Here is a 15,325-nt window from a genome sequence, read left to right as displayed (position 1 = left end):
CCCCACCCTGCCTTTGTCACCCTCGAATCTGACAGACAGGGCCGTCTTCCGTTGATCCATGAGCACTGCGCACCTCCCAGCCTCTCCCTCCCCTCACCCCCCCACCCCCTGACACCGTGCCCAGTGATTCTGGACGGCAGTATGGCGTGGGGGTCGCTCTACATCATCGTCCGCCGGGGGAGGCTCCACAGGGAGGCATGGCTCACGCACCTCAGCCCCCTCTTCCACCAGCGCCAGGTCACCACCTGCGATGTGCTGGCATTTTGGGCGGTGGGCCCCGGCGCCTGCGGCCTAGCGGTGCTCCATCGACGTACTCAGGTGCGCTGACGGCCTCCTCCTCTGAGGAGCGGTGGGAGAGGGGGTTGCCGGCCGCCCCCGCAAGCGACTGCGCGTGTGCAGGCTGGCATGCGTCCCCCTGCACCCCAGAGCATGCCAGGCCTGGCCATGACCCAGATGACGTGCCACCCTCCCTAAACTTCCCATCCAACATGGCCGTCCAGGAAGCCAAAAGCACCCTGGAGGGTCTGGCCCAGCGTGGCAGGGCAGCCGAGATGCTGGAGCCGGAGGTCCGGGATGCTGTTGGGCGGAAGAGGCCCGCTCCCCGCCAGTCCGAGGCTCAGGGGCAGGCCGCAAAGAATAGTGCTCGGGAGGAGGCATGGCCCAACGTATGGGCTGGCGCAGCCCACCGGCGGCCAAGGCTCGGAGGGAGCTGCAGGTCAGTGAACTTGCGCTGCAGGCTGGCGCTCCCGTGGCCGGCGTGGCGCATGCTGGCGGGCCTTCCCGCGGGCCCCCCACGAGTTCTGGGGTCCCTGGGAGAACCGGAGCCGCCCCCGGCTTCAGCCACGGCCCGGACGATTTCTGCCGGGCGCCTGGGTCGGGGCCCCGGCTCCCCATTCCTCGGACCCCAGCCCGCCCGAACCGGCCCAGGTGGACGAGGTTGGCCCCGGGCGAATGCCGCCGCCGGAATCCGCACTGGCGCACGCCATTGCCCTCCTGCACAGTCAGCACCTACTCCTGCACAAGAAGCATGCGGCGTCCAGGATGCTGTGCGCCATGATCTCTGCGCGGGCGGCGGCGGGGCGAGGCGCCGCCGCAGGCCCTGCTGGCGGCGTGGAGCCGCCTGCTGTCGTCCCACAGGAACCACCATGGCCCATCCTGCAGCCTCAACCTCAGCAGCAGCAGCAGCAGCCTCAGCAGCAGCAGCCCTAGCAGCCGTCTGTGAAGTACATGCTCTGGTCGCAGCAGCCACAGCAGCCTTGTAATATAAATCTCCCGCTGCCTGGGCAGCCGCCCATGCTGCCCACCGCGTGGCCACCTGTGCAGCCAGTCGTGCAGCCACCCATGCACTCGCCCCTAGCGTGTTCAGTCCCATGCTGAAGCTGCCAGAGCTGAACCCCTCTGCTCTCGCACTGTTTGCGAGGGTGATCGTGCACCTTCGCAACCTGCTGATCTGCAGCGTTCCTACCGCCGTCCGCCTCCTCAAAAGCTGGGAAGGGCAGGGGGACGCTCCTGGGGGCGGCACACGGATCGCACCTTGTGGCGGCGTGCGGATTGCACCCGGGTTCGAGCCGCGGGACCCCAGGAGGAGGTCAACGGAATGGTCGACTGCCGGACAGGGGTCGCCAGGTCCCGCCGCGGTGCTGATTACTGTCCAGGACGCGCATGCATCCTCTGCCGGCAACGGCCGGTTGGCGGAGGGACGAGATGCCAGTGGCGGCCCCTTGGCGATTGGGCAAGACGCACAAGGCGGCCAGTCGGCAGAGGGACGAGATGCGGACGCTGGCCAGTGGGCATAGGGATGAGGCGTGGGCGCTGGCGGGCCGCATCAAGTCTCTGAGGCTCATGAGGGGTCCCAGGAGCCCATCACCCCCAACACCCAGAGGCTGGGAGAGACTGCACCCCTCGGCCCTGCTGCTGGCCCCCGCTGGCCCAGGGATCTGCGGCGCAGAGGAGGAGCGCAGCTGCCGAGGCGAGCCCTGGTCAAGGAAACCGCCGTGCGGGGTTTGACGGCGCTGGCGACAACCTGCAGGTCGCTGGTGGGGCGCCTGGAGGACGAGAATGTGGAGGTACCGCAGCCGGCGATGGACTCCCTCGCTGACATCCTTCTGCAGATGCAGGCATGGATTTGCTCCCAGCCCTGGGAGCTGGGGTCGGCCTGACGAGCCTTGCTGTTGCCCTGGTCCCTGCAGCCGACTTTGAATGGTGCAGCACCCAAACGAACAACCAGACAGGCACGCAGATGGGGCTGATGGGGGAGGTACGAGCAGTCCGGGGATGCTCCTCATCAGCGTGCCCCCCGGCGGGTCCGCACCCGCCCAGCGCTCAGCCGTCTGACCGTACGGGGAGCTTGAAGCTGAGGCTCATGGAGTCATCGTACCCTGCAGAGCTCTCCGGGTCGCTGTATATGCAAAGCAAGTGCACAAAGCCACCGTCGCCTGCAGTCCGGATGAGTGGGCCCGCTCAGCTGGGGAGAGGACGGGCCATTTGCTGGCATTCACCTCCTTCAGGAGGTGGGCATCCCCAGGAGTAGTGCGGCTGCACAAATCCCATCGTCAACCTGCCCTTTGCAGCCCGACTCCCCAGTCTGGGCACCCCAGCCAGCCACAGTGCCCCAAGCACCACCCTCCGGCACCCTCCGGTGCCCACCTGCTATGCCCAGGAGAAGCTGGGCGGGTCCCGTGAACTGGGAGGCGAGGAGGGCGCGGGACAGGTGCTTGGCCACCGTGCAGGCGCCGGCGGCGTGGCCCGTGGCCTCGGCCGCCGCCAGCCTCTCCGCCGGGTCTGTTTGCCGGGACGACGCCCTGTGCAACAAGTGACGAGGAGGGGACTGCGTGGGTGCGGGCATGGGTAGTAGGCTTGGCTTGCCTGACTGCATGGGTGGCACATGGGAGGGGTGTGTGCAGTCGCACAGGCAGCATCCCTCGCAACACCACCAGGGGATCCAGCACCCCCCGCACCGCACCTTGCGCTGGGCACCGCCATGGACACCGGCAGGACCTGCAGGGCTCCCGTCTCCGAGCCCAGCCCCAGCCCTGGCACATGGGCGCTCATGTACGCCTTGCCGTGGCGGGTGGTGGAAACGTGGAGCTCCGCCGCCAGGCCCTTCAGCCTCTCCGCCAGGTGCTGTGACGCGGAGGGGTGCAGGGGTCCACACAGGCTCAGTCAAGGCAGGGCAGCATTCAGCACAGGGACAGAGTGGAGCGTGGCGCCTGCTCTCCGACGTCAGGCGTCGACCCAGCTGCGCTGTGGAGACATGCATGCGCACTCGGGCCCACTGCCCCGACCCCCACACCCTGCGCACTACAGCACATTTTCCCGAGATCGCCTGGAGCTGCTCAGAGCAGTGCCATCCCATGACGCGGCCAGTGCTCGATCGCAAACCCACCTGGAAGCGTGGCATCTCAGGCTGGATGTCCAAGTAGAAAGGACAGAGGGAGTTGAGGTCACGCAGGGACACCAGCTGCTCAACCTGTGGGGTGCGCAGGGTATGCAGAGATGCGTGTCATGGATATGAAAGCCTGGAGAGCCTGCGCCGCAGGTATGCAGCATGTAGCACGACATGTGATTGTGCAGAAGGGCCGGGCCCGGAGAGCTCCGCCCAAGAGACCTGGCTCGCAGGGTATGGCCTGGTGATGGGGAGGTCCTGCAGCAAGCATCAAGAGGGATCGGCGTGGGGGCAGAGGATGCCCTCTGAAACACGCATCAAGCATGCCCAACTCTGCAAGATCTAGGCCCCACCGCCTCACCTGCACCATGCTCATGTCATACCCCTGCCATGCAAAGGAAAGGACGGGACGCTGCGATGTCTGCTCGCTGCCGGATGACACGGCTCCTGTTGTGCAGGGACCGGGGCACTGTTGGTGCTGAAGAGGAGCATGCTGTCCTACCTCAGTTCTCATGGTTAAACACCCAGCCACGTCATCCCAGCAAAGAGTAAGCTCTCCATGCTGGTGACATCCAGGCGTGGCCTGCGCAGAACCTATCTAATCCAGGTCCAGACCTGACATGCTGCTCGAGCAGGCCCTCATGGTGAGCCGCATTTCGAGGCTGGAGGCATCGTTGGCGGCGGCAGCATGCAACACCCTGAGTAGCAGGGCGGTATCCAGTGCAAAGGCTATCTTGTTGTCGCAGCGCGACTCTATGTGGAAGCTGCCGGGCTCAAACAGGACCGCCTGAGGGAGGTATGGGAGTTGATACTTGATGGAAATTCAGCACAGACAAGCAAGGCCTTTCTGGCAGCTTTCCGTGGCCTGACAATTTCTCAGCTTGAAAACATCTCCAGCATAAAAAGCCAACAATGATGGGCAAAGAAGAAAGGCACAAGAACTTGCAGCTGCAGTCGATTGTTTCCCCAACCACCCTTCACAATTATCTCACCGCAGCCACACGTGCCGATAAGAGCAGGCCATCAGTGTCTTGCTCTGTCTGACAGAGATATGCACCCTGGGGATCCAGGAGGAGCTGCAGGCTCTTCCCAAACTTTTCGAATGTGGGTAGGAAACCCTTCTCCAACACTCGCAGGCCTCTGTCCGACAAGGTGGCCTTCAGCTTCATCGGAGCAAGGCCTGGCCGTGAAGATCAGGGGCCTCTCGAAACCAAGCGGGTCCAAGAGCGGTCTGCCTTCATAGAAGCGTAGGCTCGAAATGTGTTCGCCGTGAGAGCGGTGTCCGGTAGCCGACCGATGCACAACAGAACTTCGTGGAGGATCACGATCGATGTGATGGCGGTATTTTCAATAACATTACAACTCTTTGTTTATTTCATATTATTCTTATTCTTGCATGTGGCCTTCTTGGGCACCTGATCGCCAGTTCATCGGGAACTTCAGTTCGAATTCGCGCCCAGATCGTTAGTGCGGATCCTTCTCCTTTCGCTCTGACGCTCCATGCAAAGCTGGAACAAGTATTCTCAGATTGCCATAGCTTGTGCCATTACAGCTGATGCATTTCATCTAAAGAGTCGTGTCAGACCCTGGCTGAGCGACAGCCTCAGCATCCACCAAGCCTACTGCTGCTGCTGCCTGCTGCTTGTCTGCTTCTTGCTGAGCCTCCGCATCCTGTGCGAGCCGCGCAGCCTCTTCCTCATCCTCGAGGAGCGGGGCATAATAATCTCGGTGTGCCAGCATGCACTCCCTGAGTGCAATCGTCTGTGTAGTCCATAGAGGTCGGGATCAGGAGGACGAACTTGTTGGGAGCAACCAAGGCATTCTTGCACCCTTTGGGGGTCCAGAGATTGAGATATCACACACATCCACCGAGCAGCAAGAGAGAATTATGCACGAATGCGTGCCATACCAAGCCTCAAGGCTCACCTGGTCGCCGCATCGAGATGCAAAGTCTGCGCCGTCTTCTCGCTCCTTGTCCACACACTTGCTCCAGGCCTATGGCACCAGGTGATTTGAGTTGAGTGGTCCGAACATGCTCTGCATAGCATCTCGCAACCCCTGCCCCCCTGACTGACTCAACCCCGACTCACATTGAAAGCCTTCTTGCAGCCTCCACCCTTCATGAAGATGCAAAACCCACAGGTATCATTTTCATCATCTTCATCGTCCTCATCCTCGCCAGCTGAACCCTGCTGTTCCTCTGGATGAGCAGCTGTCGCAGGGGGGTCCGAGCCAGCATTCGTCTTGGCCTCAGACCTGCCGTCGGAAGCAAGCTTTGGAACTCCCGTCCCGCTGGTGCTAGCGGGGGCACTGCCGCCCTCTGCGCATCGGTCAAATATGAAAGAACATATGATTGCTTACCAGTGTCCATGCATGCACCCGGATTGGGACCATGAAGCTCCTAGTGATGCATCCTCACCTGCCATGTCGACCACAGCTGCTGCGTCCAAGGCTGAATCGGGACCAGCAGGAACAAGAGCTGGTAGCCAGTACAGGGTTCAGTATATTAAATTCAGCCTTCACGTCGTGAGGTGCGCGCGCCAAAGGCCTTTGCTTCCATTGTGCGTGCCGAAATTTCAACGCGTGACGATGACTCATCAATGATATTACATCCTTCACACAGCGGACTCGAGAATTCTCTGATGGGCACTGGGTCACGCCCTAACCAGGCTCACAATTCCACAGGAGCACCTCAAGACTCTGGAGGACCAGTCCGTACGCATCTCGACCGTGCGCCCGCCTTACTCCCCGCCGAGCCGCCAAAGGTGGGCGGTACATCCGCGTCCCGCAGCTCCTGCAGCACGGCCTCCAGCCCCCCCGCCCTGCCCTCCACCCTGTCCCAGGCATCGTCCAGCATGGGGCTGCCATACACCCGCGCCTCGTTCCGGAAGGAGAAGATGGTGCCCGACCGCCACTGCGCGTCGGGGCGGCGCGCCAGCGCCTCCAGCAGGTCCCGCCGCTCCTTGGCGCTGTAGGGCGTCCGGCCCGTGCCCCCCTTGCTGAAGCAGCTCTCCACGTCGGGCAGGCTGATGCTGCCGCGCCGCTCCGCCGACAGGCTGGCGGTGGGGTCCGCCACCGTTTGCTTGTACCAGCCCGACAGCTGGCCCCAGGGGTAGGTGGGGCGGTACAGTTTGCTCACCCCTGCGCCTGCCCGGGTCCCGGCGCCCGGGGCACGGGGGAATTGACCCAGATGAAGGTCGTGCAGCTGGTGCAGGGGTACGGGCGACGACACGACGCTCTGTAGGGGGCGGGGGGGGTGGGGGGGGTGTTGAGGCCATTGGGCGGGGGCATTGAGATTCTGAGCTCAGGGCAGGCCAATGCGGGCGCGACGCTGGCCCCGGCTGTGTGATAGTGCGCTGGGACAGGATGTAGACTGTGAGATCGTCCCACCCAGATTGATGCTGCTCACAGCTGGGCCGATCCATTCATGACTGCGGGGCACGCTGTCTCCGAGCTATGGCACCCCACCCGCCATCGTTTCAATGATCCACGACACACCCCTTCTCTCTTTGAGCAAGTCCCCCCAAACCCATGTCACTCACCACATAGCCCCTCTCCGGGGCAAACCAGGTGCGGGTCCGGGCGTAGAGGGTCAACACGTCGGCCAGCGCCGTCAACCCGCCACCCAAACCCACGTCAACCCGGCGCAGCTCCCGCACGAGATCGGAAAGCGCGGCGCGGGCCTCATCGACGCCGGCCACGTCCCGCAGCAGGATGCCCAGCAGGCACACCAGCTCTGGCGCAAGCTCAGCGCCGTGCCTGGCCGCCAGCCTCGCCACGTCCTCCCGGGTCTGGGTGGCGGAGAAGTGGCGGGATAGGCTGGGGGAGGACAGGACCTGGGTCAAACCCTGCAGCGCCCTGAAACCCACGCTGCGCGGACCTGCGAGTGGCGCTGGCGGGATTGTGTGAGTTGTGTGTGGAATGGTGGGCGCAGGTCGTCATGCAGGGGTGCTGGTGAGATGCTGAGCAACTGCGACACCGCAACTTGACACAACATCGCAACGAGCTGGCGGTCTCCCTCCAGATTCTTCACCCTGATCCTTTCCCATAACCCCACCATCCGCCAGGGCACAAACGATTGCCCCACATCACCCCCCAAATGCACTACAATCTCACCGTGCCAGAGGTGGTCCAGGACCTCGGCATCGGACAGCAGGTAGATCGCTGGGCCCTGGGACTGGCCCGGGGCTGCCAGCACCATCTTGACCTTGTCCAGCGTGATCACGATGTTCTGCAGGCGGTTGGCAGTCACGCCTCTCGCCTCTGTGTAAAAGTAAAGAGGTGGGGGGTTTTAAGGGTAGCTGCCTTCAAACATCAGGAATGTCCAGGCTGCCATGGACTTGTGGCGCGCCATCAGATGGAATGCATGGCACCCAGATGCTCAGCTAGTATAAATTCATGGGCCTGCCCCTTCAGCAGGGTCCTGCTTCGATCAAGTCTTCTCCGACTCCAAACAGCTCCCGTAACAATTGAACCCAAGATGCACCTCCCGCCCTGCCTGCCAGTGAGCAGCCATCTCCCCCTTTCCCTCCCCAAACAGGCAACATACCAGCGCTCGCTGTGGCCTCTGTGTAGATGCCCAGCGGATGCTTGAGCAGCTCGGAGCAGAGGCTCGCCTGCTCCTGCTCCAGGTACTCGCACACAAGAGCCGCCCACTTCTCCAGCCAGGCGGGCACTCGCTGCCCCTGCACCGCACAGCCCAGTGCGCTTGACCCCAGTCCGTGACGCTACGGCGAGGCGGGGGCGCGCGTGGAGGACAGGCAGGGAGTGATGGAATGGCCAGCGGCCATGAAGGCGGGTAGCACAAGGGGCCAGTCCAACCTCCCTTGGCCTGGCCCTGGGATGCTTCCTGCAGAGGGCCATCCTCTCGCTCCAGATCCCAGGCATCGTGGACTCTCCCACAACCAAAGACAACCCCCTCACCCGGAGACGTGCCGCGTCGTCCGGGGTCAATGGCTGCGAGGCGGCGCGGAGGAGGCAGACCTGGCGGTGCAGAAAATTGTGCTTTGCTGCCATGACCGTCTGGAATGCACGGGAGCCAGTGTAGTAGAGGTAGGAGCCCCTGATGGTGGCGATGAAATGGAGGAGGGGTTTGTCTGGCACATGCCTTAGGGCAGCATGCTTTGCCATGCAAAGTGCACCACAAGGTGCTGCTGCTGATGCACATTTAGTGTATCCCACTCTGCCGTACCGCCCAGAGGGCTTGCCTGCACGTCGCGGTGCTGCACAGGCAGATGGCATCCCGGAACTCCTTCTCAGACTCGGTGACAGACGAGTAGTCAAAGGTTAGCTCCTCTCCTAATAAGCAGGCCAGATCATGGGAGGGGTTGGGGAGGGACATACATGGCGTGACCGCAATCATCTTTCCTGCAAGCACTTGCTTTTGAGCAAGCATTCCTTGGGCCATTGAATGGCACGAGGGAATATAATTGCTGATGAACTTGCTACCCCTCCTCCTGCACAGTGGCGGGTTCACTGCCATGCCCAGGTGCCGCCTCACCCTCTGCGATCTGGCGCAGGGTGTGCATTGCGATGGTGAGGCGCCCATCGCAGGCCATCACCGTGGCCTGGCAATTTGGGGTGCAGCTGTGGCTCATGCGTGACGCGATTGTCCCCTGCAAGGGCAGGGGGGCAAGCAAGGAGGAAAGGGGGAGGTTATTCTTGGGAAATCGGGCTGCGGAGCTCAGCACAACATTCTAATCTGCCCTGCGTAGCACATGCCTGCACACATCATGCTGCAAGCGCTGCTCAGGGTGCCACATCCACATGCGTCAGTCGTTGCACGGCTGTGCTGCACGAATGCTCCACCTTGGAGGCGGCGTCGATGAAGAGGACATCATACCCTTGCTCTTCGTCCTTTGGCCGCTCCAAGACTATGTTGTAGAAATCGGGCAGCTCGTCACCTGTGATCTTCTTAACCGCGTCCTGAGGGCCAGTCAAGTAAACATGTTTGTGGTTGGTAGAGGGTTCATTGATTCCTGTGCACATGGCGCTCCTCACAGTGGCCAGTGCAGCCGCCGCCCAGTGGTCCTCCTCTCTTTCCTTTGCTTGGAAGAACAGAGCATATCGCCAGGCACATGCCACTCAGGAGCAAACAGGGCCCGCCCCTTCCAATCCCGCTGCACCTGGATCTCAAACCATCGCCAGGGGGTGTGGATCTCCCCCAGGTACTCCTCAACAAAGGTGAGGGGGGATAGGCCGGCTGGCCTTTTACACACCAGCCCCATGCCCTTGGGGTGCAGCCTGAAGTAATTGTACCCCACCTGGTAGCGTGGGGGAGGGCAAGAGTGTGGGGCTGGGGGATAAGTGCCATGCAATGCGGTGTGTTGCGCGCATGCATCTCACGCCTGTTATTATAAATCGAGACGTTCCCTCCCTCGCCCGCACACCTTGGCAAGCCTGTCAAGGACAGCCTTGGCGGCCCGAGCGCTGGCAGGCACAGCTTTTTGATCTCGCTCGCGGATGTGATTCAGGGCAAGGGCGATGTCCCACCCATGCTGGCCCTGGCGGAGGGTTTGGGAGGGAGAAAGTTGGGAAGGTACCGCACAGTACGATCTGGTTGCCCGCGGACCGTGGGCGGATGCGCTGCGACAACTTTCGCCCAGAGGGCAAAGATCACCTCCAACCTCCCCCTCCCCTCCACTTCAATCCCAGACCTGCTTGGTGATGGCCGGCAGCAGGACGCCCTCTATCCAGGCATGCACGCGGGAGAGCACGCCCGCGGCGTCAGACCCGACCCCCTCCGCCTCGATTTCTCCACCGGCAGGCGAGGTGGCGAGGGCAAGGCCCGCGGCATGGCCGCCCGCGGTGGCCGCCACCACGGCGGCCGCGGCTGCCTTGGTGGTGGAGGAGCTGCCGAAGGGCTTGCCCCCACCCCCCGCTCCGTCCTGGGACAGGTCCGGGTGCGGCAGCTGAGCGGGGCTCTTGGCCTGGCCAAATGCCTTGCTGTCCAGCACGGCTGAGATTAGAGCAGATTGGGTGGGAGGAGGTGGATCAAGGACATATGTGCCTGAGCAGCACCCCAGGTAGTAGGGCGAGTGAATATGCAGATGGCAGCAGTTAATGGTCTTCTGTGTACAGAATGAACCCCTCTTCACATTCACCGTCATCTCCACGAAGATCATGCTGCACCGGGGCAAGCAGCCCCGCACCTCAACACACCCTGAAGTACCATGACACACACACAAATGGCTTGTCTGTCGCCCCGAGTATCCTGTCTCACCATCTTGGATGTTGCGGCGCGTGTAGCAGTCCATGCCCCAGGCGTCCCTTTCGTCCACATCCACCCCAACTTGTAGTGTCTGCCTCTGAGATATCGCTCGATTCAAGCACTCTACTTGGTGGTGTGGGGGGTGAGGTCTTCAGGGTACTGGGTTGCTGTGAGCGGAATGAGGTACTGGGAGTAAGGTCCGCCACCATCCTTGCATCTTGGGTGGACCCGCAAGGTCAGGTGCACCAGTCCCCTCTGGCCTTGCCGTAGGTCAAGGGTCTGTACACACCTCCTGACGGTCACAGCCCAGGAACATCTTGCACCCAGACACTCCTGTGCAGACAAAACCCTCTTTGAGGCCCTGCATGCCCCCTCCCAGCTCTGACCCTCATCGTTCCGCCCCACCAGCTGTTGCCCCACCTTGAGCAGGACAGCCGCAAGCGTCGTCGCACTCTGTGTTGGCGGCCAGGCACGCACAGCCAGACCTGAAGCAGTCGTGCTCCAAGCTTCGGAACAGGCAGAGCAGGGCAGGGGGGAGTTTCGGCTCATCTTCTCAAGGTGGGGTTGCGAGGCAATCACACCTCGAGCAGCGAGACCCAACACTCGACTCCGGCCCCTCAGGCATGTCCCTCTCCCCCACTGTCCTCCCATCCCTCAGCCTACCTGTAGCTGCCCAGGCCCTGAGTGGTGGTGCAGTTCTGACCATCGCAGCCCCCCCTCTTTGTGGTCAACAGCTTCCTCCGGATCTGCTCGACCATGCCCGGCTCCAGGATGTCATACTCACTCAGGCGGGTGTAGGGCCGGGCCGGGAATGGCTCCTTCCGCCACTCCCCATGCCGGAAGGGCTCCTTGTTGGCAAGGATGGAGGGGGGCAGGCGGAGGCTGCCTGGAGTGCGGCTGCTGGCGCCGCTTGAGGAAGCCCTGTCCGCCATGCGACCCGGTTTTCTTGCGGTGTCGGGGCCGCGCAGTCCGTCTGCAGCCAGCACCCCTTCCAGCCCGCTCGACAGAACGGACAGGAGGGCGTCCTGCAGGCTCGCCAGGCGGCCCCGGCGCATGGCAGCGCCCTGGGACGACCAAATGGCAAGGGGAAGGTGGGGAATGGCATGAACAATGCATCTGTGGCAATGTGGGGCTCTGCACCAGGCCAATGATGGTGAGTCAAGGCTGCAAAGGGCACACCATGTCCATCCTCACGGCTCCTGTCACCAATCTACAGAGACACAGACTGCGGATGCCGACCTGCAGGGTGATGTATCGCTCGGTGCAGGCATGCACCTCGTCTGCCACTGCCGCCAGCACGTCCCCAACATCCTCAAAGGATCCAGCTGTGGGAGGGGCATGGTGCGAGGAGGCAGTCGATCCAGCCATTCTTCACCCTTGCAACACTCTGCTTTCAGAAGACATTGCAGGGAGAATGCCTCCAGCAAAAGGAGCCGCTCACCCTCTAGGGACGAGATGGTGTTCTCCAGCTGCAGGCCCATGCCCTGGAGCTGGACCAAGGCCTGGCTGCCCCGTACCTCCTCTAGCAGCACTTGGAATAACTGCAAAAGGGTGGAGTGGTGGGTGGTACTTGATACTGGTAGAAGGTTCAAGCATGACAAGCCTTACATAGACATGCACGCCTCGTTCCGGGGAACTCCTGCACCAGACTCCCAACTTCTGACGAGCGTCAACCAGGAACACCCACCTTGGAGTGTGGGTGGGTTGGCTGCTGGCCTGCATCCCCATCGCCAAGCTCTCCAGCACCCTCCTGCTTCTGTGTATTGATCTCCCCCGCCTCGAACTTGACGACCACCTCCTCGCCGCCACCGGCACGAGGCTGCTGCAGGGCCAAACGCAACACCCGCCCCACCTCACGCTGCGAGGCAGCATCCAACACAGCGAGGCTCCCTGACAGGGATAAGGGGTCGGGGCTGTCCCCGCCGTCGCCGCCGGCCTTCCGCTTCCGCGCGGCGGCCGAAGCCGCGGCGCGCGCCCTTCGCGGCTTGCAGTCCCTCTGCTTGTGTGCGGCGCAGGCTGCAACGACCCCTGGGTCGATGCAGATGGAAAGGTGATCCTGCAGCGCCGACGCCGGGAGGAAGAGGGAGGGACCCGAAGGTGCTCTGTCTGGAGCCCTGCCTGTCGTGCCCTCGCTTGCTAAATCTCCCTGGGCCAGCATGAGAGATGATCGACCACCATCGCCCTCTGCCGCTCCACTGAACGCAGCGTTGCCAGCATCCAGGAGGTCTGAGAGGGCCTGTGCCCGCTCACGCTCCCCCCTCTCAAACTGGAGCCGAATCTCCGAGGCACAGGCGGCTCTGAATGCATCCACAACGGCAGACCCCGGCCCACTGGAGCTCTTCGAGGATTCCAGGATCTTGCTGTTGTCGAATAATTGATGGGAGGCAGGGCAACGTGAGGATTTGGAGAGGCCATGTGGGAGCAGGAGAGGGAAGGCAGTGGTCTAGCCAAACCACAGACCAACACCTGCTCTGCTGTTCCAACTCTGTTGCCCATCCCTCCGCCCGATAGAACACACCTGAGCATGTATATGACTTCCCTTCGATACACCTCATCCCCTGCTTCCAGGCAGGAGAGCAGATCGCCTTCACGTGCAGCTTGCAACAAGTCAGTCACGACTGCCCGACCTTCTCCTTGGGAGAGGATCCCCTGCTCAGGACTAGAGGACACGGCAACGGCCTCTGAGCCCTGATCCCCACTCCAAACGGTGGATATGGGTGGGAGTCTGAACGTGGGTCGCATCGTGATTGAGAATCGCGAAGTGGGCTGTCAGTTGCACCTGGCGGGATGCGTCGGTCGTGGAGCAGGGCGCACTCTCCCTGCCGGATGGCGTGCTAGCCTTGCTCCATGATCAGTATCGCTATTAATACTAACCAAAGTGCATCGAAATGTGGTCAGCAAGTCAGCAATGCATGCAGGAGGATTTGGATCGAGATCACTTGGACCGATGGCGCGCTCCTTGTATCCGCTTGAAATGTCTTGGCAAAAGCCCTCCCAGAGGATGATATTTGTAGCACTCGCTGAAGACTGCATGGCGCATCATTGCACAAAACTATAAAAAGTCTCGACAGGTGTCGATAAACGCTTGAAAATCTACGCGAGGGGGATCTGGGCCGGTCCCGGCAGCCGCTACGGAGTGGTGCAGGTAGTCCACTAGGCAGCACAGGGAAGTCATGGCGAGCACGGCTGTGCTAGGACACTGATTCTCTCAGGTCGGACCACCATCCCGAGGATTGTTTGATTGCATCCCTCATATTAGACCAACGCCTGGTCTGAAGAGGTTGTGACCAGGGGGACTGTCCATGCATTGTCACACATGACCCACCGGGCTGCTCATCCCGTCTTCCCTGGCTCGTCGATGCAGGACCCTGTTCGAGACACCTTTAAACTTCTGTTCATCTGAATGGCAGCTGCTGAGAGGCCCAGCCGGTCTGGGACAGGAGCTGACCGCCACCGGAGCGATGCTGCAGCTGCAGCGCAGGTCAGTCGGCAACTCCTGGAGTGCCCCTGGCCGGAAGCCCTGGCTGGACCGGAGCTGAACCGGCAGCGGCATGCAGCGCTGCTCCTCACCAACCAGGCGGATCCAGGGGAGCATGGCTTCTCAGCACGCCCACTAGGGCTCATGGTTGATCATTTGTCGGGCAACACAGCCCTCTTCCCGGATGAGGCGGACCCGGTGGCAGCCCTGGAGGCTGCCAGAGCGCTGCTGGACAGCACGCCCCCCACTGGGTACCTGGCACTGGACACTGGTGGTGAGGGGCTCGTCCTCGTGCCTGAGAGGCTACGAGGTGCAGTGGACGACTCCCACCAGGATGAGGAGGGCTGAAATCTTGTACAGACATCTGGAGCGAGAATCGAATCCTTGCATTCTTGATGTAACGAAGGGGCGTGTGTAAATGCATCGCGATCCCAGGAGACCCCTCTGCCTGTGCAGGATGCTCAAAGCCAGCAACTCCCAGGGATAAAGGCCATGCGCACAAATCCCCGAGTGATGGTGCCGGGGATTCGGCAGTGCGGCCCCTACCTGACCACTTCGGGAGTAGGTTTTCCCCGCAAACCCGTTGACTGCATATAAATCCATACTGACGGAGCTCAGGATTCTCTGTCCGTGCCCCGGTGTGGAGGCGCTCACGAAACAACCCCCAGGACCCAGTAGGGGTGACTGGGAACGGGGCGAGAGAGTGGCCTTCAGTCCCCTCCGCGCAGCACCTTCCGGGATGTCAAACCCAGTGAGCACCATGGAAGCCCTGGCAGAGATCGCACACCGCCATTTCAGTCACTCCGGCCGTCCTTGCTCAGGTGCGTGCGTGTGCCCGCTGAGGCACATATGTGCTGAGCATTGTTAGACACGCGCCGAAGACCACCCGGCGTCGTGTACATCCCCATGCCGTCCCGATCTACCGCGCAGTGACGTCTCCCGGGGCGAAGTGCGGACCCGGGCATGGCGTCGCGGTGGAACAGGCAGGGACTGGGGCCCCAGCGGGGGGTGACTGAAAATGGGGGTTGGGGAATGTCAAGTTCGCCGAAAGGTGCTGCACGGCGCCGGCCCTCCATTCAGCCTCACTCTGCCCAGCGTGATGGGTTGTAGAATGGCCTGGTGCTGGTGACGTGACCCCAACACCACTCTGGCTGAGTGGCAGAAGTCCCTCTCAGCGTCTCCTGCGCTGGGCATCGCCCAACGGCATGTGCCTCTGCCCTCTGATCCCATCCCCCCCCCCCCCCCCCCCCCC

At 62.2% G+C, this 15,325-nt stretch overlaps 1 protein-coding gene across 1 annotated transcript; it reads right to left on the bottom strand.

The window, feature by feature from the left end:
- Positions 1–2,322: 2,322 nt before the first annotated feature.
- On the bottom strand, positions 2,323–12,753 carry F751_3497 (putative histone-lysine N-methyltransferase ATXR3; the record flags this gene model as incomplete). The annotated part of the gene is made up of 24 exons (XM_011403410.1): positions 2,323–2,435; positions 2,647–2,801; positions 2,963–3,123; positions 3,386–3,469; positions 3,747–3,832; positions 4,001–4,172; positions 5,312–5,380; positions 6,105–6,623; positions 6,928–7,265; positions 7,502–7,648; positions 7,935–8,070; positions 8,309–8,447; positions 8,599–8,683; positions 8,886–9,000; positions 9,194–9,310; positions 9,511–9,648; positions 9,775–9,888; positions 10,042–10,343; positions 10,608–10,718; positions 11,016–11,080; positions 11,259–11,659; positions 11,835–11,920; positions 12,037–12,136; positions 12,448–12,753. The coding sequence occupies 24 exons, from the start codon at positions 12,751–12,753 to the stop codon at positions 2,323–2,325; spliced, it is 4,059 nt and encodes a 1,352-aa protein (XP_011401712.1).
- Between the last annotated feature and the right edge of the window lie 2,572 nt (positions 12,754–15,325).

This window comes from Auxenochlorella protothecoides, assembly GCF_000733215.1.
Source record: "Auxenochlorella protothecoides strain 0710 unplaced genomic scaffold scaffold37, whole genome shotgun sequence".
Lineage (NCBI taxonomy): Eukaryota > Viridiplantae > Chlorophyta > Trebouxiophyceae > Chlorellales > Chlorellaceae > Auxenochlorella > Auxenochlorella protothecoides.
Note: the sequence above shows the minus strand (reverse complement) of the source record. Positions and strands in the feature narration are given on the sequence as shown.